The sequence below is a fragment of the Rhopalosiphum maidis genome, chromosome 2 (assembly GCF_003676215.2).
Source record: "Rhopalosiphum maidis isolate BTI-1 chromosome 2, ASM367621v3, whole genome shotgun sequence".
Lineage (NCBI taxonomy): Eukaryota > Metazoa > Arthropoda > Insecta > Hemiptera > Aphididae > Rhopalosiphum > Rhopalosiphum maidis.
In genome coordinates, this window is record NC_040878.1 from 3,615,571 (window position 1) to 3,643,006 (window position 27,436).

The 27,436-nt window shown below is 31.2% G+C and overlaps 3 protein-coding genes across 3 annotated transcripts; all 3 read left to right on the forward strand.

Moving 5' to 3' along the window:
• The first annotated feature begins 5,129 nt into the window (after positions 1-5,129).
• LOC113555157 lies at positions 5,130-8,783 on the forward strand. The gene is made up of 8 exons (XM_026959508.1): positions 5,130-5,323; positions 5,688-5,816; positions 6,284-6,461; positions 7,542-7,643; positions 7,709-7,871; positions 8,119-8,250; positions 8,309-8,613; positions 8,676-8,783. Exons 1-8 carry the CDS (start codon positions 5,130-5,132, stop codon positions 8,781-8,783), a joined length of 1,311 nt encoding a protein of 436 aa, XP_026815309.1.
• Positions 8,784-14,286: 5,503 nt separating this feature from the next.
• On the forward strand, positions 14,287-17,927 carry LOC113555163. Its single transcript, XM_026959516.1, has 8 exons — positions 14,287-14,480; positions 14,845-14,973; positions 15,422-15,599; positions 16,681-16,782; positions 16,849-17,011; positions 17,259-17,390; positions 17,453-17,757; positions 17,820-17,927. The coding sequence occupies exons 1-8, from the start codon at positions 14,287-14,289 to the stop codon at positions 17,925-17,927; spliced, it is 1,311 nt and encodes a 436-aa protein (XP_026815317.1).
• A 5,479-nt stretch (positions 17,928-23,406) lies between these two features.
• LOC113555164 lies at positions 23,407-27,069 on the forward strand. The gene is made up of 8 exons (XM_026959517.1): positions 23,407-23,600; positions 23,965-24,093; positions 24,560-24,737; positions 25,819-25,920; positions 25,986-26,148; positions 26,396-26,527; positions 26,595-26,899; positions 26,962-27,069. Exons 1-8 carry the CDS (start codon positions 23,407-23,409, stop codon positions 27,067-27,069), a joined length of 1,311 nt encoding a protein of 436 aa, XP_026815318.1.
• The last annotated feature ends 367 nt before the right edge of the window (positions 27,070-27,436 follow it).

A 27,436-nucleotide genomic window follows, 5' to 3' on the forward strand; every position in this document is an offset into this window, starting at 1 on the left:
GTATGTTAGTGCCGACGTCCCACGACACTAGTCCCCGTATCGTTATCAAAAGGTTTGAGTTTTAAATAAATAGTAAACCGTTTTAAAGGGGTTGGAGCATAGCCATGTTTTAAGGAGTAATATAATATAGTATTCTATGGTAATATTTAGACAGTTATTTTTACATGCATTTTTGAACGGTGTCATTGTATGAGTAGTTAATGAACATTAGTGTGTGTAATCTATTATCTATGCCATTTCCGCGTTAAACCACCGGCAGCTACCTATCGGCTGCAATCATATTCAAAATAAATATTAACATAATATGTTATTTACATATTTTATCTCAGTGTATTTAATTTACCCGACCGGTACACCGTATAATTATAGATGGCTATAATGACGATTCATTATAATACTATAAGATAAGACCCAGATCAAAAAATATTAGTGTTATTTATTTAACACAAAATTATACTTCAGTAGATAAAAAAACAATAAGAAACAATTTGACTGTTTTAATTGTTTTTAATCGGTCAAATTATTATATTGAAAAAATATGGTCAGATTTCAATAGCAAAATAATACCATAAAGAAATTTGTAGAACTAATGTGATAAAAAAATAAAATTAAAACATATGGTTTTATAACAATAGACCTCATATTTAGGCCACGGAACAAGGCCAAGGTCAAATTTTGTTTGTGCATACCAGAGCTTGAGCTAAGGAAATGTTGAACTGCGAATAGATATGAATAAAATGACTATTTAATAATACGAGTACAAGCAATGTAATGTGCAGGCAACATAATATGTTAATGATCAAAAAATATAGATACCAGATGCCTCCCCTAATCGCGTCTGCCCGGGGTGGGTCTTGCTACGACGGAGGACAGACAGTGAATGTCAATGTTGGTCGTTTCGCCGGGCCTTTTATACGCGATTCATTTGCGATAACACAGGACCGGTATCGTGTTATTCTGTGACGGATAACAAGAAACCGTAGAAACCCCAATAGTGCAATCGCCGATAAACGCACAATTTAAATAAAAGTTAATAATTGTAGAAATTATGGTATTACTACATGCACGTATGCTGTATACAAGAAGGTTTTAGGATTCAAACATCTTGCGAAATGCATTCAAAAAATATATATTTTTCAACATAACTATGTAAAAATAAAATACAATTTTTAATTTGATTTATTAATCATAATATGTATGATCTGACAAATAAAATTAATTTTCAACATAACAAGTTTACAATCTATATACAGTTATACATATATGTACCTAGTTTATATATCTATCCTTGTTGTATCCGTTGGTGTAATATTTACAATTCACTGCATACGTTTTATGTTTACGATGTATCAACTATTTTTGAAATATTATTTAATACGTATTTATAGTATTTTTATCACATACAGTTCCATACATCGACCACGAACATATTCATGTAACTCTATATGTACTAACGAATCTTCTGTTAAGTATAAATGAATATTAAATATTAACGATTTTATTAGTCATTATTTCGATAATTAGGTAAAAAAATTTAAGTATTATATCCTCGACAATATATAAAAAAAAAAATACATTTTTAATTCAAATGAGACATTTTATTAACAATTTTAATAAATGGAAAAAATGTGGCTTACTGACTAACGCAGATAAACACATTTTAAATTTCAAAATAATTATACAGATAAAAAAAAACTGGTTGGCTCAAAGTGGCACAAAATTTAGTATAAAAAATAAAAAAAAAAAATAAAGGCATCAGAAAAAAATTGCTATTATGTAGCTTTAAGAAAATAAAACAATTAATAAGGTGTAGAAAAATAGAAAGTGTAGTTGAAAAAAGTTGCCAAAAGTGGCATATTACAAAAACTGAAAAAAAAAAATATAAATACACGAATCAGAAACACAACAATAAAACAATAAAAAAAACACATCGGACGACAAAACGACACAAAAAAAATCGATGATATGTGATGGGGGGGGGGGGGGTACGAGATGGCGTATTCGGTGCAAAATATCGCGAAATAAAGGCCACTGGTCACCTTTGCACATTCTCGCGACCGGTCCTGCGGGCAAACGACGAGTGTCGCGGGACCGTTTGTTCGGGCGCGCGATGCGTCGACCATTGCGGAGGACGAGGCTCGGCTGCTCAGGCCACGCGGAAGCGACGGTTGACGGCGATTGTGGTGCTAGTGGCGCGATGTCGTGCGCTACGACGTACAGTGGAGACGAATGACGATTCTGGCGACTGCCGGCGGTGACCGGAACACGGGAAGAGCTTATATAAGTCGGCGCTACGGAACCGGCGGCGGGACCCAGCCGGCGGGATCGCTCCGCAGGACGAAAAAGAGTCGGCGGACTGCGCCACGACGCGCGCCGCAGTCCCAATACTCTCCTTAGATTTCCTCCCACAGGATCTCGTCGGCCGCGTCCGGTGATCGCCACCGTCGGAGTCACACGCGCCGCCGAACCCTGAAACCACGAGTTTCCGCGAGTCCGGCGTCGCTGATGTCCGAGTTCCTAACTCCTCTACATATAAACTCACCCCGCCAATCCTGAGTCGCCGCCGCCGCCGCCGCCGCCGCCGTAACGAGTCGTCATCATCACCGCCGCCGTCGTCGTCGGTACCGTCGGGGCGGAATCGTTGCCCACGTCGGTACCATCACTAGCCACCGCGTCGCCGTCTTCCGTCGTTCCGCGCGTCCCGGACGTCCGGGTGCCCGCACAACCACTAGAGGGTCAACCGCATCACGGCGACCGCGAGCGCGCGACCGCCGCGAACCCTTCGCGCCCGCAGGTGACCGCGGAGAATGTGCTCGGGCGACATACCGCCAGCACCGTCCGTGCACTTTCTCGTACCCCCCCCCCCACACACACCACAATTCGTCGTCGTCATCATCTTGCGACCGATGTTTCCGGCCTAGGGGGCCATTTTTCTGGGACGCTATCTACGCCGAATGCAGCACGCTCCCAACACAAAGCGCTTGACGCTTCGCCAAGCCGTGGCAAAACGGCGCGAACGGTGCGGAGCGCTTTGCGCGGGCGTCTCATCCTGGCGAAGGCAACCCACGATCTCGCCGAGACTATTTCCGACTTCCGGTCCTTTGGCCGGCTCCGAGATCACGCACCGGTCCTCCGCGACTTTCCCGTCGTCTGATTGCCCGTTTCCGTCGACTGCGGCAGGCGTTCCTAGTGTGCAGGAGGTATCGATGACGTCCTGCTGCAGCGCGTCATCGGGCGGCGCGTCCCCGCCAGCCGGCGGTCCACATACCGACGACAACAAATGTTCGACGATATCGCGAATCATTAATTCAGCGGACTCGTCGGAAGATTCATCAGCGGGCTTTTCGGCGGAATCGTCGGCAGATTGTCGGCGGACTCGTCGGCAGATTTGTCGGCAGATTCATCAGCGGACTCGTTAGTGGACTTATCAACTTCAATCATGATGTTTTCGATTTCTGAGATACGGTCTTGGATGATTTGAAGCTCATGGAACGCGTAGTCCAAGAACGCGTTGATATAGGTGAATTGAGAAGCCATTTTTTAATGAATAAATGTGCAGTTGTGTATACACGTCTTGCGATAATGATTGACAAATAAACTTGTTTAGAATATCGTCGGTAGCCGCCGTGGCAAAATCACCCTGACGACGAGCACAGCGTTGTTTATTACAAGCCAGCAAATACATGTATGTTCATCAATTCTAATTGCGGTCGACATTAGGAATTTGCGGACCCGTTTATTTTTCCGAACACTATTATTTTTATTCATATATTATATTATCTAGTAATATATCATACAGATCTCAAAATAGTCAAGAAAATACAATATAAAACTATTTAACTGTTTAGACATTTTTCAAAATGTTTACTTAAATACAAAAAAGTTAAATGTCTTTAAATAGCGCATACATTTCCAAATTTCAAATATAAGTTTTAAATTGAGTTATGTAAGATGATACTACCAAAAATTCTTTTTTTTTTCCGTGGTGCCTTTTTTCGAACCCAATTTAGCCACGATGCCCTGCTGTGAATAACACGAAAAACAGAACAAAAAAAAATACTCATTGATAATCAATTTTACGTAGACCACGGTGCCCTTAGATAGTGCTCGCGGAACCTCTAGGGAACCGCGGTGCACAGTTTAGAATCGCTGGTATATAATAATTGGATGTACTACATGTCGTATGTTGTATGTCAATATTGTCAATTGCATCAAAAAGTATCAAGATGAATTCCCAAAAATACATATTTTGTGTACAATATTAATTTCTATTACCATTGATTTTAGAACTTATAGAGTTACAGATAAGTTGTGTTGATCATTTGGTTAGGTTAGCCTAATCATTTGGACTCCGATATCAAACTAACAACGAATTGTAAATTATAATAACTATATTAACCATACTATTTATATAAATTAAAATTATTAAAATTAAATCAACAGACAGTTTTATAATAATATGGTTAAACTGTTATTTTTTTATAGCGTAATTGATGTACATATAATATTATACAGGTAGTGTCCCAAATTCGGCGCAACTAACGAATGCCTAACGTTAGCCAGTATAGGGCACTATTAAGTATAGACAGTATAGTAGAACACTAGATTATAAGTAAAATAATTATATTATTACAGGATTAAAATAAATAATAGATGATACTTGACTATATTGAATACAAGATTCCTCGTAAGTTATCCTTACAGAAATTGAAACATTTTTTTTTTTTAATGAAAAATAACTTTGAACAGTATATTTATTCATGAAACACTTACGATAATAATTAATAACAAACACATATCAATATTATAATACACTGGCTTAACACTATAAGCAGTTTAAATAGTTAAAATTATATTTGGCTGAATGAACGGTTGTCAAGTTCTAATTATTATAATATCGCCCATGACGACAACAACAAACAACATTATTAACGCAATTTATATTTTTATTTCTCATTGTCATTTCATATTTATTTTCAATTCATATTTATTTTCATTTCATGTTTATTTTCATTTCATCTCTATTTTCATTTCGCTAGTACTGAGATCGCAAACGAGTCTGTGCAAAAAAGAACACATCTTTGTCTTCTATACACACAGATTATTTGTAAAGCGGATCCATACTAACGATGAATCGGAATTATCCGAAAGCGATGAACGACACTCCGAAATGGACGTCCATCAAAAACACTAATTTATTAAAAAAACCAAATTATACTACTCGGTCTGGAAAAATGGTAGAAGTGATATACGGCCGTAACCAATGCAGATTTTTTGATAAAAAAATTACTTTGGCGTGCACGTACTTTGTGGCCAATAAAAAGTAAATATTATTAACAAGAATTAAAAAACAATTTTTTGTATTTTATCCAACACGAATGTCGTTTGTTTCGGCCAACAATGAACTTTCTATTTTCCACCAGTACCTTTTTCTGTCAAATTAGAAAATTTTTTCCAGCTCAGATACAAGTTCTGAAAATAAAATAAATGTTTATATTAGATATATTTGTTTTTCTGTTGATATAAATATTAAATTATTACTAATTATTATTTTTGCTAGATAGAAATTATTTTAATGGGGATTTATTTAAAGTTAATAGGTTTGGACCTAGGAAGAGAGTCCCTCAATTACCCTATTTCCCTAGAAATATAAAATTGATTTTTAAATTTTACATACGTTTTTATAGGCATAATAGACGTCCAATTAGAAACAAATCATTAGTTGAAAATAATACCTCTAGTGATAACTTCTATTCGAATAAACACAAATTATGTACCACAGCTATTCGCGATGATGAACAAATTAATCATATTACGTAAGTAATATTAATTTCTTTTGTTTTAATTTAGGTAAACTAAACTATTTCATTGAACTAATTAAATGATTATATATTGTTAAAAATTCATTATATTCGATTTTTTAATTCATTAATATCAAAATAAAAAATATACTAAAATGATCAAACTATAATAAAATAATTAGATTTTTAAATTATTTAATATTTACTGTACAACAAAAAATATTTATGTTGAAAATTGTCACATTAGTATACATATATATATATATATATATATATAATATGAATATTGTTTACTATATTATTGTTATAAATAAGTATGCTACATGGTACAAATCAAAATTGAATAAATTTTTGTTGAATACCTATACTATTTAATTACTTATATTGCACTATTACAGAATAAAAATAAAAATTACAATTTGAAATTCTGTGCAATACATTTTTTAAATAAACCAATATATTAATTTTTTTTTTCGTTACAGGAGATTGGACGATAACTTAAAAAATATTAATTCAGTTCTTGAGGATCTAGGTTTTTTGTCTACTTTTGATGATGCGTATACTCGTACAGTTTATCCATTAAAAATAAAATGTTTTAATGTTAATAAACAGTTTAATACTGCATATGGTTCAAATTCTTATACTTCGACAACGCTACAAGTAAATATACATATTTGCTCGTTAAATAAAATATTTAAGCGACTAATTTTAGATTAAATCACAAGTCTCGAGTTAATTGTAAATAAAATACTTATAGAAAAATTATGAGTGGTGAGTGTTAAGCACATAACCATAATCATTTAGTCTTTTTACATAGTTATATTGTTAGTCTTAAGATTAGGTGTTACATTTCAATAATTTTTTACATTGTAGCAATCTGTATTCTAATGGAAAATTAATAGTTTAGAACAAATTTAATATTTAAAATTATGCAATTATTGTTTATGTTATACTACATTTATAAGTGCAGTATAAAGCTTGCTCAGGCAGGCCGATTACAAGGGATATTATAATACATATATTTATTTATAATATTATTCGCTGTATTAAATTAAAAATAATTATAATAGTTTATGAGATTGACTTAATGTTCGATATTTATTGATATCTTAAATCACAATACAATAATGTATCTTACCAATATTATTATTTCTATATAATTTGTTTTTAAATTTAAACCGTTTTTTAACAATTATTGTGAACGTTATTTTTTTTATTTTTTTTTGTTTTAAAATGGATATAATCAAAACGGAAAGTATCAAAAGCCGATTATCTATGAGAAATTCCTAGAAAAAAACAATAAATATAATGTATATAAAATAAGTTTTTAATTTAATAATAGTTTTAAACATTTCTTTTTCTCGGTTGCACTCTGGGGTAAAATTTAATAATTCAATTAATTGACAACTATTTTGTGGATAAATTTAAGAATAATTTCAACTTTTTAAATAATATTATGATATCCGAAACTTAATGCATATCATACAATGATTTTTTTAAGATTTATAATACTTAGAACTTTTTAAGTTAAGTAACAAAATTAATAAATCGAATATTATACTTTGTTGTTTATATTTTGAATACAATTCTTTAAAGACTTAAAAAATATAACATAATAACATATTATTAAGATTAGTTATGGAAAAAAAATGTTTGTAAATAAATAGTTGATTATTATTTTTTTTTTTTTTTGATTTTGATTTTTAATAATAATTTTTAACGTTATTTGTTATATTTTAGAATTTAACTGGTAATCCTGATGCATATAATCAAAAAGAAAGATATCAAAATTCAATACTTTATCAAAAATTCCCGGAAAAGCATTATTACAACAAAAATTATGTATAAAATATATTTTAAATTTAAAAATAATAATTTTATAATTTTTTTTTATATTTTTCTCTTAGATTCATTATCAAAAGTCAATAACTCAAAACAACACTAACTTACAACAATCAATCTATACGAAAAAACCGAATTACTATCAACAAAAACCAATCCCTCAAAAATATTGGGAAATGAGATACATGCTGTTTTCAAACTTCGATCAAGGCATTATACTGGATGAAGGTAATTAAATTATATTATATGTAACACGTTGACTGCACATAATATGATATTTTCATGTAATTTTTTTTTTTTTAATAATATATTTGTATTGAAATCTATAGAAACAAGTGGGAAAGACATATGTATTTATACTTTTTTGAAATATTCCTTGACTTTATTCGTCGCTAATATTTTAGCAATCACAAGCCACTAATCAGTGAACAGGAAATGTGTTAAGTTTATTTTTAAATCATATTTTATTTTACAGAGAGCTTTTATTCGGTTTGCCCCGATATCTTAAGCTACCACATTGCAAAGCGTTGTACAAATAACATAGTGGTAGATCCCTTTTGTGGAGCAGGTGGTAATGTCATTCAATTAGCCAAAACATGTAAAAAAGGTATTATTATTATTATGTAACATAATATTCAGTATATGTTTTAATAACTTGTGTTTAGTTATAGCGATTGACATCGACCCGGAGAAGATCAAGTTGGCACGGCATAATGCTAAGATATGCGGTGTTGAGGACAAAATCCAGTTTATGGTCGGCGACTTTTTTTCGATTTATCGGACCATAAAAGCAGATGTATTGTTTATGTCTCCACCGTGGGGAGGTCCCGGATATGCAATCAATAAAATTTATAGTTTGAAGTCGATGTGTCAAAATCATTTTGGAGGAGGTTTCGATATTTTTAAACTTGCCAAAACTGTTGCACCAAATATCGCATTCCACGTGCCGAAAAACACCGATTTATCAGAAGTAAAATTCGCATGATCACGGTCTTAGGTACATACATTAAACTTTATGTTATAATATTTCAGTGTTTACGTTTGGCACAAGATTTCGGAAAAGTTGAAATTCAACAAAATATTATTAATGGTAAATTGAACTCAATCACGGCGTTTTACGGAAACTTTAATTGGAGTTGAAAACATTGTCTATATATTTTTTTAACTATTATGCTTGTTCGTTAAAATTACAATTTCTTCGTTTTTTCTTCGTTATTATTTTAACGTGTATATTATATTGGAACAATTGTTTATTTATTTTATTTATTATTTTGCTTGTTAAAAATTCAGTTTTCATTTTTTCTACGTTATTTTTTTTAACGTGCATATATTATAACAATTTCTTATATATTTTATTTATTATTATGCTTGTTAAAAATCCAGTTTTACATTTTTTTCTTCGTTATTTTTTTAACGTGCATATATTATAACAATTTCTTATATATTTTATTTATTATTATGCTTGTTAAAAATCCAGTTTTACATTTTTTTCTTCGTTATTATTTTAACGTGCATGTATTATAACAATTTCTTATATATTTTATTAACTATTATGTTTGTTAAAAATGCAATTTTTTCGTATTTTCTTTGTTATTATTTTAATGTGTTTATATTGTGACAATTGTTTATATATTTTATTTATTATTATTTTTGTTAAGAATGCAGTTTTTCGTATTTTCTTCATTATTATTTTAATGTGTTTATATTATTGTAACAATAATTGTTTCTATATTTTATTAACTATTATGCTTGTTCGTTAAAATTACAATTTCTTCGTTTTTTCTTCGTTATTATTTTAATGTGTATATTATATTGGAACAATTGTTTATATATTTTATTTATTATTATGCTTGTTTCTTAAAAATTCAATTTTTTTCGTATTTTCTTTGTTATTATTTTAATGTGTTTATATTATGACAATTGTTTATATATTTTATTTATTATTATTTTTGTTAAAAATGCAAGTTTTTCGTATTTTCATCATTATTATTTTAATGTGCTTATATTACTGTAACAATAATTGTGTATATATTTTATTAATTATTATGTTTGTAAAAAATGCAATTTTTTCGTATTTTCATCATTATTATTTTAATGTAGTTATATTGTTGCAACAATAATTGTTTATATATTTTAATAATTATTAAGTTTGTTAAAAATACAGTTATTTTATATTTTCCTCAATTTTTTAACGTCTATTTATTGTAACAAATTAATAGTTTAATTGGTGTATATATATGTAATTGTCATACTTATATCTTCAACCACGGGTTGTGTTGTATACCATAAAAGCGTTTCTCGACGACGTTTGTGTCGCACAATATTATATTCATGTACATCCAGTACATAGGTGTGTATATATGTAATAATAGGATAATTTTTTTGTAGGTGTATTGATGAGTTATTAGTTATAACAATTTCATTCGATTAGTGACACTAATAATTATGTGCACACACCGCATAGTGTTCGTGTAGCAGTCCATTTCAATTTTATTTATTATTTAAAAAAAAAAATTCAAACCCACAACACACACATAGCTGGTACACGCTGAATAACAAAATGTCTAAGTTACCGTCCCGTTCACAGACTCCACAGTATGTACGATAATAATTCGTGGACGCTAAACAAATTTATTACTTTCTTCACTTGGCATAGATGTATTTACCCAAGACCTATATAGTATAAGTATATTACCTACGGATTATAACATGTGTCACATTGTCTAAATTTATATCTAGATAAAAATTGATTCTTAAGTTCAGAAATTTTTATACAAAATTTTTCAGATTAGAATATAACTGAACATAATTGTGAAAATATGGTATTACTACAGGCACGGATGCTGTATACAGGAAGGTTTTAGGATTCAAACATCTTGTGAAATGCTTTCAAAATATATATATATTTTTCGACATAGCTATGTAAAAGTAAAATACAATTTTTAATTTGATTTATTAATCATATTATGTAATATCTGACTAATGAAATTAATTTTCAACATAACACTTTACAATCTATATACAGTTATACATATATGTACCTAGTTTATATATCTATCCTTGTTGTATCCGTTGGTGTAGTATTTACAATTCACTGCATGCGTTTTATGTTTACGATGTATCAACTATTTTTGAAATATTATTTATTACGTATTTATAGTATTTTTATCGCATACAGTTCCATACATCGACCAGGAACATGTTCATGTAACTCTATATGTACTAACGAATCTTCTGTTAAGTATAAATAAATATTAAATATTAACGATTTTATTAGTCATTATTTCGTTAATTAGGTAAAAAAATTTAAGTATTATATCCTCGACAATATAAAAAAAAAAAAAAAAATAATTTTTTATATCAACTGAGAAATTTTATTAACAAATTTAATAAATGGAAAAAATGTGGCTTACTGACTAACGCAGATAAACACATTTTAAATTTCAAAATAATTATACAGATAAAAAAAAACCGGTTGGCTCAAAGTGGCACAAAATTTAGTATAAAAAATAAAAAAAAAATATAAGCATCAGAAAAAAATTGCTATTATGTAGCTTTAAGAAAATAAAACAATTAATAAGGTGTAGAAAAATAGAAAGTGTAGTTGAAAAAAGTTGCCAAAAGTGGCTTATTACAAAAAATGAAAAAAAAAATATAAATACACGAATCAAAAACACAACAATAAAACAATAAAAAAACACATCGGACGACAAAACGACACAAAAAAATCGATGATATGTGGTGGGGGGGGGGGGGTACGAGATGGCGTATTCGGTGCAAAATATCGCGAAATAAAGGCCACTGGTCACCTTTGCACATTCTCGCGACCGGTCCTGCGGGCAAACGACGAGTGTCGCGGGACCGTTTGTTCGGGCGCGCGATGCGTCGACCATTGCGGAGGACGAGGCTCGGCTGCTCAGGCCGCGCGGAAGCGACGGTTAACGGCGATTGTGGTGCTAGTGGCGCGATGTCGTGCGCTACGACGTACAGTGGAGACGAATGACGATTCTGGCGACGGCCGGCGGTGACCGGAACACGGGAAGAGCTTATATAAGTCGGCGCTACGGAACCGGCGGCGGGACCCGGCCGACGGGATCGCTCCGCAGGACGAAAAAGAGAGTCGGCGGACTGCGCCACGACGCGCGCCGCAGTCCCAATACTCTCTTAGATTTCCTCCCACAGGATCTCGTCGGCCGCGTCCGGTGATCGCCACCGTCGGAGTCACACGCGCCGCCGAACCCTGAAACCACGAGTTTCCGCGAGTCCGGCGTCGCTGACTTCCGAGTTCCTAACTCCTCTACATATAAACTCACCCCGCCAATCCTGAGTCGCCGCCGCCGCCGTCGTAACGAGTCGTCATCATCACCGCCGCCGTCGTCGTCGGTACCGTCGGGGCGGAATCGTTGCCCACGTCGGCACCATCACTAGCCATCGCGTCGCCGTCTTCCGTCGTTCCGCGCGTCCCGGACGTCCGGGTGCCCGCACAACCACTAGAGGGTCAACCGCATCACGGCGACCGCGAGCGCGCGACCGCCGCGAACCCTTCGCGCCCGCAGGTGACCGCGGAGAATGTGCTCGGGCGACATACCGCCAGCACCGTCCGTGCACTTTCTCGTACCCCCCCCCCCCCCCCACACACACCACAATTCGTCGTCGTCATCATCTTGCGACCGATGTTTCCGGCCTAGGGGGCCATTTTTCCGGGACGCTATCTACGCCGAATGCAGCACGCTCCCAACACAAAGCGCTTGACGCTTCGCCAAGCCGTGGCAAAACGGCGCGAACGGTGCGGAGCGCTTTGCACGGGCGTCTCATCCAGGCGAAGGCAACCCACGATCTCGCCGAGACTATTTCCGACTTCCGGTCCTTTGGCCGGCTCCGAGATCACGCACCGGTCCTCCGCGACTTTCCCGTCGTCTGATTGCCCGTTTCCGTCGACTGCGGCAGGCGTTCCTAGTGTGCAGGAGGTATCGATGACGTCCTGCTGCAGCGCGTCATCGGGCGGCGCGTCCCCGCCAGCCGGCGGTCCACATACCGACGACAACAAATGTTCGACGATATCGCGAATCATTAATTCAGCGGACTCGTCGGAAGATTCATCAGCGGGCTTTTCGGCGGAATCGTCGGCAGATTTGTCGGCGGACTCGTCGGCAGATTTGTCGGCAGATTCATCAGCGGACTCGTTAGTGGACTTATCAACTTCAATCATGATGTTTTCGATTTCTGAGATACGGTCTTGGATGATTTGAAGCTCATGGAACGCGTAGTCCAAGAACGCGTTGATATAGGTGAATTGAGAAGCCATTTTTTAATGAATAAATGTGCAGTTGTGTATACACGTCTTGCGATAATGATTGACAAATAAACTTGTTTAGAATATCGTCGGTAGCCGCCGTGGCAAAATCACCCTGACGACGAGCACAGCGTTGTTTATTACAAGCCAGCAAATACATGTATGTTCATCAATTCTAATTGCGGTCGACATTAGGAATCTGCGGACCCGTTTATTTTTCCGAACACTATTATTTTTATTCATATATTATATTATCTAGTAATATATCATACAGATCTCAACATAGTCAAGAAAATACAATATAAAACAGTATAACCTTTTAGACATTTTGTGTACAATATTAATGTCTATTACCATTGATTTTAGAACTTATAGAGTTACAGATAAGTTGTGTTGATCATTTGGTAAATAAGTAATTTACAATTATGTTTGGTAACTGCGAATCTATTTATACGTGTTGGCTTACCTAGTCTCATTATCGTTATTAAGAATCGATACTCAAGACATTTTTCAATGACATTTAGCACAACACCATTTGCAATGGCCATATAACTCGATAATTTTTGTACCGTATAGACTCCGATATCAAACTAACAACGAATTGTAAATTATAATAACTATATTAACCATACTATTTATATAAATTAAAATTAAATCAACAGACAGTTTTATAACAATATGGTTAAACTGTTATTTGTTTATAGCGTAATTGATGTACATATTATATTATACAGGTAGTGTCCCAAATTCGGCGCAACTAACGAATGCCACACGTTAGCCAGTATAGGGCACTATTAAGTATAGACAGTATAGTAGAACACTAGATTATAAGTAAAATAATTATATTATTACAGGATTAAAATAAATAATAGATGATACTTGACTATATTGAATACAAGATTCCTCGTAAGTTATCCTTACAGAAATTGAAACATTTTTTTTTTTTTTAATGAAAAATAACTTTGAACAGTAAATTTATTCATGAAACACTTACGATAATAATTAATAACAAACACATATCAATATTATAATACACTGGCTTAACGCTATAAGCAGTTTAAATAGTTAAAATTATATTTGGCTGAATGAACGGTTGTCAAGTTCTAATTATTATAATATCGCCCATGACGACAACAACAAACAACATTATTAACGCAATTTATATTTTTATTTCTCATTGTCATTTCATATTTATTTTCAATTCATATTTATTTTCATTTCATGTTTATTTTCATTTCATCTTTATTTTCATTTCGCTAGTACTGAGATCGCAAACGAGTCTGTGCAAAAAAGAACACATCTTTGTCTTCTATACACACAGATTATTTGTAAAGCGGATCCATACTAACGATGAATCGGAATTATCCGAAAGCGATGAACGACACTCCGAAATGGACGTCCATCAAAAACACTAATTTATTAAAAAAACCAAATTATACTACTCGGTCTGGAAAAATGGTAGAAGTGATATACGGCCGTAACCAATGCAGATTTTTTGATAAAAAAATTACTTTGGCGTGCACGTACTTTGTGGCCAATAAAAAGTAAATATTATTAACAAGAATTAAAAAACAATTTTTTGTATTTTATCCAACACGAATGTCGTTTGTTTCGGCCAACAATGAACTTTCTATTTTCCACCAGTACCTTTTTCTGTCAAATTAGAAAATTTTTTCCAGCTCAGATACAAGTTCTGAAAATAAAATAAATGTTTATATTAGATATATTTGTTTTTCTGTTGATATAAATATTAAATTATTACTAATTATTATTTTTGGCAGATAGAAATTATTTTAATGGGGATTTATTTAAAGTTAATAGGTTTGGACCTAGGAAGAGAGTCCCTCAATTACCCTATTTCCCTAAAAATATAAAATTGATTTTTAAATTTTACATACGTTTTTATAGGCATAATAGACGTCCAATTAGAAACAAATCATTAGTTGAAAACAATACCTCTAGTGATAACTTCTATTCGAATAAACACAAATTATGTACCACAGCTATTGGCGATGATGAACAAATCAATCATATTACGTAAGTAATATTAATTTCTTTTGTTTTAATTTAGGTAAACTAAACTATTTAATTGAACTAATTAAATGATTATATATTGTTAAAAATTCATTATATTCGATTTTTTAATCCATTAATATCAAAATAAAAATATACTAAAATGATCAAACTATAATAAAATAATTAATTTTTTTAAATTATTTAATATTTAGTGTACAACAAAAAATATTTATGTTGAAAATTGTCACATTAGTATACATATATATAATATGAATATTGTTTTCTATATTACTGTTATAAATAAGTGTGCTACATGGTACAAATCAAAATTGAATAAATTTGTTGAATACCTATACTATTTAATTACTTATATTGCACTATTATAGATTAAAAATAAAAATTACAATTTGAAATTTTGTGCAATACATTTTTTAAATAAACCAATATATTATTTTTTTTTTCGTTACAGGGGATTGGACGATAACTTAAAAAATATTAATTCGGTTCTTGAGGATCTAGGTTTTTCGTCTACTTTTGATGATGCGTATACTCGTACAGTTTATCCATTAAAAATAAAATGTTTTAATGTTAATAAACAGTTTAATACTGCATATGGTTCAAATTCATATACTTCGACAACACTACAAGTAAATATACATATTTGCTCGTTAAATAAAATATTTAAGCGACTAATTTTAGATTAAATCACAAGTCTCGAGTTAATTGTGAATAAAATACTTATAGAAAAATTATGAGTGGTGAGTGTTAAGCACATAACCATAATCATTTAGTCTTTTTACATAGTTATATTGTTAGTCTTAAGATTAGGTGTTACATTTCAATAATTTTTTACATTGTAGCAATCTGTATTCTAATGGAAAATTAATAGTTTAGAACAAATTTAATATTTAAAATTATGCAATTATTGTTTATGTTATACTACATTTATAAGTGCAGTATAAAGCTTGCTCAGGCAGGCCGATTACAAGGGATATTATAATACATATATTTATTTATAATATTATTCGCTGTATTAAATTAAAAATAATTATAATAGTTTATGAGATTGACTTAATGTTCGATATTTATTGATATCTTAAATCACAATACAATAATGTATCTTACCAATATTATTATTTCTATATAATTTGTTTTTAAATTTAAACCGTTTTTTAACAATTATTGTGAACGTTATTTTTTTTATTTTTTTTTTGTTTTAAAATGGATATAATCAAAACGGAAAGTATCAAAAGCCGATTATATATGAGAAATTCCTAGAAAAAAACAATAAATATAATGTATATAAAATAAGTTTTTAATTTAATAATAGTTTTAAACATTTCTTTTTCTCGGTTGCACTCTGGGGTAAAATTTAATAATTCAATTAATTGACAACTATTTTGTGGATAAATTTAAGAATAATTTCAACTTTTTAAATAATATTATGATATCCGAAACTTAATGCATATCATACAATGATTTTTTTAAGATTTATAATACTTAGAACTTTTTAAGTTAAGTAACAAAATTAATAAATCGAATATTATACTTTGTTGTTTATATTTTGAATACAATTCTTTAAAGACTTAAAAAATATAACATAATAACATATTATTAAGATTAGTTATGGAAAAAAAATGTTTGTAAATAAATAGTTGATTATTATTTTTTTTTTTTTTTTATTTTGATTTTTAATAATAATTTTTAACGTTATTTGTTATATTTTAGAATTTAACTGGTAATCCTGATGCATATAATCAAAAAGAAAGATATCAAAATTCAATACTTTATCAAAAATTCCCGGAAAAGCATTATTACAACAAAAATTATGTATAAAATATATTTTAAATTTAAAAATAATAATTTTATAATTTTTTTTTTATATTTTTCTCTTAGATTCATTATCAAAAGGCCATAACTCAAAACAACACTTACTTACAACAATCAATCTATACGAAAAAACCGAATTACTATCAACAAAAACCAATCCCTCAAAAATATTGGGAAATGAGATACATGCTGTTTTCAAACTTCGATCAAGGCATTATACTGGATGAAGGTAATTAAATTATATTATATGTAACACGTTGACTGCACATAATATGATATTTTCATGTAATTTTTTTTTTTTTAATAATATATTTGTATTGAAATCTATTGAAACAAGTGGGAAAGACATATGTATTTATACTTTTTTGAAATATTCCTTGACTTTATTCGTCGCTAATATTTTAGCAATCACAAGCCACTAATCAGTGAACAGGAAATGTGTTAAATTTATTTTTAAATCATATTTTATTTTACAGAGAGCTTTTATTCGGTTTGCCCCGAGATCTTAAGCTACCACATTGCAAAGCGTTGTACAAATAACATAGTGGTAGATCCCTTTTGTGGAGCAGGTGGTAATGTCATTCAATTAGCCAAAACATGTAAAAAAGGTATTATTATTATTATTGTGTAACATAATAGTTCAGTAAATGTTTTAATAACTTGTGTTTAGTTATAGCGATTGACATCGACCCGGAGAAGATCAAGTTGGCACGGCATAATGCTAAGATATGCGGTGTTGAGGACAAAATCCAGTTTATGGTCGGCGACTTTTTTTCGATTTATCGGACCATAAAAGCAGATGTATTGTTTATGTCTCCACCGTGGGGAGGTCCCGGATATGCAATCAATAAAATTTATAGTTTGAAGTCGATGTGTCAAAATCATTTTGGAGGAGGTTTCGATATTTTTAAACTTGCCAAAACTGTTGCACCAAATATCGCATTCCACGTGCCGAAAAACACCGATTTATCAGAAGTAAAATTCGCATGATCACGGTCTTAGGTACATACATTAAACTTTATGTTATAATATTTCAGTGTTTACGTTTGGCACAAGATTTCGGAAAAGTTGAAATTCAACAAAATATTATTAATGGTAAATTGAACTCAATCACGGCGTTTTACGGAAACTTTAATTGGAGTTGAAAACATTGTCTATATATTTTTTTAACTATTATGCTTGTTCGTTAAAATTACAATTTCTTCGTTTTTTCTTCGTTATTATTTTAACGTGTATATTATATTGGAACAATTGTTTATTTATTTTATTTATTATTTTGCTTGTTAAAAATTCAGTTTTCATTTTTTCTACGTTATTTTTTTTAACGTGCATATATTATAACAATTTCTTATATATTTTATTTATTATTATGCTTGTTAAAAATCCAGTTTTACATTTTTTTCTTCGTTATTTTTTTAACGTGCATATATTATAACAATTTCTTATATATTTTATTTATTATTATGCTTGTTAAAAATCCAGTTTTACATTTTTTTCTTCGTTATTATTTTAACGTGCATGTATTATAACAATTTCTTATATATTTTATTAACTATCATGTTTGTTAAAAATGCAATTTTTTCGTATTTTCTTTGTTATTATTTTAATGTGTTTATATTGTGACAATTGTTTATATATTTTATTTATTATTATTTTTGTTAAAAATGCAGTTTTTCGTATTTTCTTCATTATTATTTAATGTGTTTATATTATTGTAACAATAATTGTTTCTATATTTTATTAACTATTATGCTTGTTCGTTAAAATTACAATTCTTCGTTTTTTCTTCGTTATTATTTTAATGTGTATATTATATTGGAACAATTGTTTATATATTTTATTTATTATTATGCTTGTTTCTTAAAATTCAATTTTTTTCGTATTTTCTTTGTTATTATTTTAATGTGTTTATATTGTGACAATTGTTTATATATTTTATTTATTATTATTTTTGTTAAAAATGCAAGTTTTTCGTATTTTCATCATTATTATTTTCATGTGCTTTTTTTACTGTAACAATAATTGTGTATATATTTTATTAATTATTATGTTTGTAAAAAATGCAATTTTTCGTATTTTCTTCATTATTATTTTAATGTGTTTATATTGTTGCAACAATAATTGTTTATATATTTTAATAATTATTATGTTTGTTAAAAATACAGTTATTTTATATTTTCCTCAATTTTTTAACGTCTACTTATTGTAACAAATTAATAGTTTAATTGGTGTATATATATGTAATTGTCATACTTATATCTTCAACCACGGGTTGTGTTGTATACCATAAAAGCGTTTCTCGACGACGTTTGTGTCGCACAATATTATATTCATGTACATCCAGTACATAGGTGTGTATATATATAATAATAGGATAATTTTTTGTAGGTGTATTGATGAGTTATTAGTTATAACAATTTCATTCGATTAGTGACACTAATAATTATGTGCACACACCGCATAGTGTTCGTGTAGCAGTCCATTTCAATTTTATTTATTATTTAAAAAAAAAAATTCAAACCCACAACACACACATAGCTGGTACACGCTGAATAACAAAATGTCTAAGTTACCGTCCCGTTCACAGACTCCACAGTATGTACGATAATAATTCGTGGACGCTAAACAAATTTATTACTTTCTTCACTTGGCATAGATGTATTTACCCAAGACCTATATAGTATAAGTATATTACCTACGGATTATAACATGTGTCACATTGTCTAAATTTATAACTAGATAAAAATTGATTCTTAAGTTCAGAAATTTTTATACAAAATTTTTCAGATTAGAATATAACTGAACAAAATTGTGAAAATATGGTATTACTACAGGCACGGATGCTGTATACAGGAAGGTTTTAGGATTCAAACATCTTGTGAAATGCTTTCAAAATATATATATATTTTTCGACATAGCTATGTAAAAGTAAAATACAATTTTTAATTTGATTTATTAATCATATTATGTAATATCTGACTAATGAAATTAATTTTCAACATAACAAGTTTACAATCTATATACAGTTATACATATATGTACCTAGTTTATATATCTATCCTTGTTGTATCCGTTGGTGTAGTATTTACAATTCACTGCATGCGTTTTATGTTTACGATGTATCAACTATTTTTGAAATATTATTTATTACGTATTTATAGTATTTTTATCGCATACAGTTCCATACATCGACCAGGAACATGTTCATGTAACTCTATATGTACTAACGAATCTTCTGTTAAGTATAAATGAATATTAAATATTAACGATTTTATTAGTCATTATTTCGTTAATTAGGTAAAAAAATTTAAGTATTATATCCTCGACAATATAAAAAAAAAAAAAAAAATAATTTTTTATATCAACTGAGAAATTTTATTAACAAATTTAATAAATGGAAAAAATGTGGCTTACTGACTAACGCAGATAAACACATTTTAAATTTCAAAATAATTATACAGATAAAAAAAAACCGGTTGGCTCAAAGTGGCACAAAATTTAGTATAAAAAATAAAAAAAAAATATAAGCATCAGAAAAAAATTGCTATTATGTAGCTTTAAGAAAATAAAACAATTAATAAGGTGTAGAAAAATAGAAAGTGTAGTTGAAAAAAGTTGCCAAAAGTGGCTTATTACAAAAAATGAAAAAAAAAATATAAATACACGAATCAAAAACACAACAATAAAACAATAAAAAAACACATCGGAAGACAAAACGACACAAAAAAATCGATGATATGTGGTGGGGGGGGGGGGGTACGAGATGGCGTATTCGGTGCAAAATATCGCGAAATAAAGGCCACTGGTCACCTTTGCACATTCTCGCGACCGGTCCTGCGGGCAAACGACGAGTGTCGCGGGACCGTTTGTTCGGGCGCGCGATGCGTCGACCATTGCGGAGGACGAGGCTCGGCTGCTCAGGCCGCGCGGAAGCGACGGTTAACGGCGATTGTGGTGCTAGTGGCGCGATGTCGTGCGCTACGACGTACAGTGGAGACGAATGACGATTCTGGCGACGGCCGGCGGTGACCGGAACACGGGAAGAGCTTATATAAGTCGGCGCTACGGAACCGGCGGCGGGACCCGGCCGACGGGATCGCTCCGCAGGACGAAAAAGAGAGTCGGCGGACTGCGCCACGACGCGCGCCGCAGTCCCAATACTCTCCTTAGATTTCCTCCCACAGGATCTCGTCGGCCGCGTCCGGTGATCGCCACCGTCGGAGTCACACGCGCCGCCGAACCCTGAAACCACGAGTTTCCGCGAGTCCGGCGTCGCTGACGTCCGAGTTCCTAACTCCTCTACATATAAACTCACCCCGCCAATCCTGAGTCGCCGCCGCCGTAACGAGTCGTCATCATCACCGCCGCCGTCGTCGTCGGTACCGTCGGGGCGGAATCGTTGCCCACGTCGGCACCATCACTAGCCACCGCGTCGCCGTCTTCCGTCGTTCCGCGCGTCCCGGACGTCCGGGTGCCCGCACAACCGCCAGAGGGTCAACCGCATCACGGCGACCGCGAGCGCGCGACCGCCGCGAACCCTTCGCGCCCGCAGGTGACCGCGGAGAATGTGCTCGGGCGACATACCGCCAGCACCGTCCGTGCACTTTCTCGTACCCCCCCCCCCCCCCACACCACAATTCGTACGTCGTCATCATCTTGCGACCGATGTTTCCGGCCTAGGGGGCCATTTTTCCGGGACGCTATCTACGCCGAATGCAGCACGCTCCCAACACAAAGCGCTTGACGCTTCGCCAAGCCGTGGCAAAACGGCGCGAACGGTGCGGAGCGCTTTGCGCGGGCGTCTCATCCAGGCGAAGGCAACCCACGATCTCGCCGAGACTATTTCCGACTTCCGGTCCTTTGGCCGGCTCCGAGATCACGCACCGGTCCTCCGCGACTTTCCCGTCGTCTGATTGCCCGTTTCCGTCGACTGCGGCAGGCGTTCCTAGTGTGCAGGATGGTATCGATGACGTCCTGCTGCAGCGCGTCATCGGGCGGCGCGTCCCCGCCAGCCGGCGGTCCACATACCGACGACAACAAATGTTCGACGATATCGCGAATCATTAATTCAGCGGACTCGTCGGAAGAATCATCAGCGGGCTTTTCGGTGGACTTGTCGGCGGAATTATCGACAGACTTGTCGGCAGATTCATCAGCGGACTCGTTAGTGGACTTATCAACTTCAATCATGATGTTTTCGATTTCTGAGATACGGTCTTGGATGATTTGAAGCTCATGGAACGCGTAGTCCAAGAACGCGTTGATATAGGTGAATTGAGAAGCCATTTTTTAATGAATAAATGTGCAGTTGTGTATACACGTCTTGCGATAATGATTGACAAATAAACTTGTTTAGAATATCGTCGGTAGCCGCCGTGGCAAAATCACCCTGACGACGAGCACAGCGTTGTTTATTACAAGCCAGCAAATATATGTATGTTCATCAATTCTAATTGCGGTCGACATTAGGAATTTGCGGACCCGTTTATTTTTCCGAACACTATTATTTTTATTCATATATTATATTATCTAGTAATATATCATACAGATCTCAAAATAGTCAAGAAAATACAATATAAAACAGTATAACCTTTTAGACATTTTGTGTACAATATTAATGTCTATTACCATTGATTTTAGAACTTAAAGAGTTACAGATAAGTTGTGTTGATCATTTGGTAAATTAGTAATTTACAAATATGTTTGGTAACTGCGAATCTATTTATACGTGTTGGCTTACCTAGTCTCATTATCGTTATTAAGAATCGATACTCAAGACATTTTTCAATGACATTTAGTACAACACCATTTGCAATGGCCATATAACTCGATAATTTTTGTACCGTATAGACTCCGATATCAAACTAACAACGAATTGTAAATTATAATAACTATATTAACCATACTATTTATATAAATTAAAATTAAATCAACAGACAGTTTTATAATAATATGGTTTAACTGTTATTTTTTTATGGCGTAATTGATGTACATATTATAATATACAGGTAGTGTCCCAAATTCGGCGCAACTAACGAATGCCGCACGTTAGCCAGTATAGGGCACTATTAAGTATAGACAGTATAGTAGAACACTAGATTATAAGTAAAATAATTATATTATTACAGGATTAAAATAAATAATAGATGATACTTGACTATATTGAATACAAGATTCCTCGTAAGTTATCCTTACAGAAATTGAAACATTTTTTTTTTTTTTAATGAAAAATAACTTTGAACAGTAAATTTATTCATGAAACACTTACGATAATAATTAATAACAAACACATATCAATATTATAATACACTGGCTTAACGCTATAAGCAGTTTAAATAGTTAAAATTATATTTGGCTGAATGAACGGTTGTCAGGTTCTAATTATTATAATATCGCCCATGACGACAACAACAAACAACATTATTAACGAAATTTATATTTTTGTTTCTCATTGTCATTTCATATTTATTTTCAATTCATATTTATTTTCATTTCATGTTTATTTTCATTTCATCTTTATTTTCATTTCGCTAGTACTGAGATCGCAAACGAGTCTGTGCAAAAAAGAACACATCTTTGTCTTCTATACACACAGATAATTTGTAAAGCGGATCCATACTAACGATGAATCGGAATTATCCGAAAGCGATGAACGACACTCCGAAATGGACGTCCATCAAAAACACTAATTTATTAAAAAAACCAAATTATACTACTCGGTCTGGAAAAATGGTAGAAGTGAAATACGGCCTTAACCAATGCAGATTTTATGATAAAAAAATTACTTTAGCGTGCACCTACTTTGTGGCCAATAAAAAGTAAATATTATTAACAAGAATTAAAAAACAATTTTTTGTATTTTATCCAACACGAATGTCGTTTGTTTCGGCCAACAATGAACTTTCTATTTTCCACCAGTACCTTTTTCTGTCAAATTAGAAAATTTTTTCCAGCTCAGATCCAAGTTCTGAAAATAAAATAAATGTTTATATTAGATATATTTGTTTTTCTGTTGATATAAATATTAAATTATTACTAATTATTATTTTTGCCAGATAGAAATTATTTTAATGGGGATTTATTTAAAGTTAATAGGTTTGGACCTAGGAAGAGAGTCCCTCAATTACCCTATTTCCCTAGAAATATAAAATTGATTTTTAAATTTTACATACGTTTTTATAGGCATAATAGACGTCCAATTAGAAACAAATCATTAGTTGAAAATAATACCTCTAGTGATAACTTCTATTCGAATAAACACAAATTATGTACCACAGCTATTGGCGATGATGAACAAATTAATCATATTACGTAAGTAATATTAATTTCTTTTGTTTTAATTTAGGTAAACTAAACTATTTCATTGAACTAATTAAATGATTATATATTGTTAAAAATTCATTATATTCGATTTTTTAATTCATTAATATCAAAATAAAAATATACTAAAATGATCAAACTATAATAAAATAATTAGATTTTTTAAATTATTTAATATTTACTGTACAACAAAAAATATTTATGTTGAAAATTGTCACATTAGTATACATATATATATATATATATATATATAATATGAATATTGTTTACTATATTATTGTTATAAATAAGTATGCTACATGCTACAAATCAAAATTGAATAAATTTTTGTTGAATACCTATACTATTTAATTACTTATATTGCACTATTACAGAATAAAAATAAAAATTACAATTTGAAATTCTGTGCAATACATTTTTTAAATAAACCAATATATTAATTTTTTTTTCGTTACAGGGGATTGGACGATAACTTAAAAAATATTAATTCGGTTCTTGAGGATCTAGGTTTTTCGTCTACTTTTGATGATGCGTATACTCGTACAGTTTATCCATTAAAAATAAAATGTTTTAATGTTAATAAACAGTTTAATACTGCATATGGTTCAAATTCTTATACTTCGACAACGCTACAAGTAAATATACATATTTGCTCGTTAAATAAAATATTTAAGCGACTAATTTTAGATTAAATCACAAGTCTCGAGTTAATTGTGAATAAAATACTTATAGAAAAATTATGAGTGGCGAGTGTTAGGCACATAACTATAATCATTTAGTCTTTTTACATAGTTATATTGTTAGTCTTAAGATTAGGTGTTACATTTCAATAATTTTTTACATTTTAGCAATTTGTATTCGAATGGAAAATTAATAGTTTAGAACAAATTTAATATTTAATGTTATGCAGTTATTGTTTATGTTATACTACATTTATATGTGCAGTATAAAGCTTGCTCAGGCAGGCCGATTACAAGGGATATTATAATATATATATTTATTTATAATATTATTCGCTGTATTAAATTAAAAATAATTATAATAGTTTATGAGATTGACTTAATGTTCGATATTTATTGATATCTTAAATCACAATACAATAACGTATCTTACCAATATTATTATTTCTATATAATTTATTTTTAAATTTAAACCGTTTTTTAACAATTATTGTTAACGTTATTTTTTTTATTTTTTTTTGTTTTAAAATGGATATAATCAAAACGAAAAGTATCAAAAGCCGATTATCTATGAAAAATTCCTAGAAAAAAACAATAAATATAATGTATATAAAATAAGTTTTTAATTTAATAATAGTTTTAAACATTTCTTTTTCTCGGTTGCACTCTGGGGTAAAATTTAATAATTCAATTAATAGACAACTATTTTGTGGATAAATTTAAGAATAATTTCAACTTTTTAAATAATATTATGATATCCGAAACTTAATGCATATCATACAATGATTTTTTTAAGATTTATAATACTTAGAACTTTTTAAGTTAAGTAACAAAATTAATAAATCGAATATTATACTTTGTTGTTTATATTTTGAATACAATTTTTTAAAGACTTAAAAAATATAACATAATAACATATTATTAAGATTAGTTATGGAAAAAAAACGTTTGTAAATAAATAGTTGATTATTATTTTTTTTTTTTTTTTGATTTTGATTTTTAATAATAATTTTTAACGTTATTTGTTATATTTTAGAATTTAACTGGTAATCCTGATGCATATAATCAAAAAGAAAGATATCAAAATTCAATACTTTATCAAAAATTCCCGGAAAAGCATTATTACAACAAAAATTATGTATAAAATATATTTTTAATTTAAAAATAATAATTTTATAATTTTTTTTTATATTTTTCTCTTAGATTCATTATCAAAAGTCAATAACTCAAAACAACACTAACTTACAACAATCAATCTATACGAAAAAACCGAATTACTATCAACAAAAACCAATCCCTCAAAAATATTGGGAAATGAGATACATGCTGTTTTCAAACTTCGATCAAGGCATTATACTGGATGAAGGTAATTAAATTATATTATATGTAACACGTTGACTGCACATAATATGATATTTTCATGTAATTTTTTTTTTTTTAATAATATATTTGTATTGAAATCTATTGAAACAAGTGGGAAAGACATATGTATTTATACTTTTTTGAAATATTCCTTGACTTTATTCGTCGCTAATATTTTAGTAATCACAAGCCACTAATTAGTGAACAGGAAATGTGTTAAATTTATTTTTAAATCATATTTTATTTTACAGAGAGCTTTTATTCGGTTTGCCCCGAGATCTTAAGCTACCACATTGCAAAGCGTTGTACAAATAACATAGTGGTAGATCCCTTTTGTGGAGCAGGTGGTAATGTCATTCAATTAGCCAAAACATGTAAAAAAGGTATTATTATTATTATTATTATTGTGTAACGTAATGTTCAATAAATGTTTTAATAACTTGTGTTTAGTTATAGCGATTGACATCGACCCGGAGAAGATCAAGTTGGCACGGCATAATGCTAAGATATGCGGTGTTGAGGATAAAATCCAGTTTATGGTCGGCGACTTTTTTTCGATTTATCGGACCATAAAAGCAGATGTATTGTTTATGTCTCCACCGTGGGGAGGTCCCGGATATGCAATCAATAAAATTTATAGTTTGAAGTCGATGTGTCAAAATCATTTTGGAGGAGGTTTCGATATTTTTAAACTTGCCAAAACTGTTGCACCAAATATCGCATTCCACGTGCCGAAAAACACCGATTTATCAGAAGTAAAATTCGCATGATCACGGTCTTAGGTACATACATTAAACTTTATGTTATAATATTTCAGTGTTTACGTTTGGCACAAGATTTCGGAAAAGTTGAAATTCAACAAAATATTATTAATGGTAAATTGAACTCAATCACGGCGTTTTACGGAAACTTTAATTGGAGTTGAAAACATTGTCTATATATTTTTTTAACTATTATGCTTGTTCGTTAAAATTACAATTTCTTCGTTTTTTCTTCGTTATTATTTTAACGTGTATATTATATTGGAACAATTGTTTATTTATTTTATTTATTATTTTGCTTGTTAAAAATTCAGTTTTCATTTTTTCTACGTTATTTTTTTAACGTGCATATATTATAACAATTTCTTATATATTTTATTTATTATTATGCTTGTTAAAAATCCAGTTTTACATTTTTTTCTTCGTTATTATTTTAACGTGTATATTATATTGGAACAATTGTTTATTTATTTTATTTATTATTTTGCTAGTTAAAAATTCAGTTTTCATTTTTTCTACGTTATTTTTTTA

Coding starts and splice junctions, on each gene's coding strand:
- LOC113555157 (XM_026959508.1), top strand. CDS start 5,130: ATGAATCGGAATTATCCGAAAGCGATGAACGACACTCCGAAATGGACG. Junction 5,817..6,283: donor GAACAAATTAATCATATTAC/GTAAGTAATATT, acceptor TTTTCGTTACAG/GAGATTGGACGATAACTTAA. Junction 8,614..8,675: donor AAAACACCGATTTATCAGAA/GTAAAATTCGCA, acceptor ATAATATTTCAG/TGTTTACGTTTGGCACAAGA.
- LOC113555163 (XM_026959516.1), top strand. CDS start 14,287: ATGAATCGGAATTATCCGAAAGCGATGAACGACACTCCGAAATGGACG. Junction 14,974..15,421: donor GAACAAATCAATCATATTAC/GTAAGTAATATT, acceptor TTTTCGTTACAG/GGGATTGGACGATAACTTAA. Junction 16,783..16,848: donor ATTATTACAACAAAAATTAT/GTATAAAATATA, acceptor TTTTTCTCTTAG/ATTCATTATCAAAAGGCCAT.
- LOC113555164 (XM_026959517.1), top strand. CDS start 23,407: ATGAATCGGAATTATCCGAAAGCGATGAACGACACTCCGAAATGGACG. Junction 23,601..23,964: donor TACTTTGTGGCCAATAAAAA/GTAAATATTATT, acceptor ACGTTTTTATAG/GCATAATAGACGTCCAATTA. Junction 24,738..25,818: donor ATACTTCGACAACGCTACAA/GTAAATATACAT, acceptor GTTATATTTTAG/AATTTAACTGGTAATCCTGA.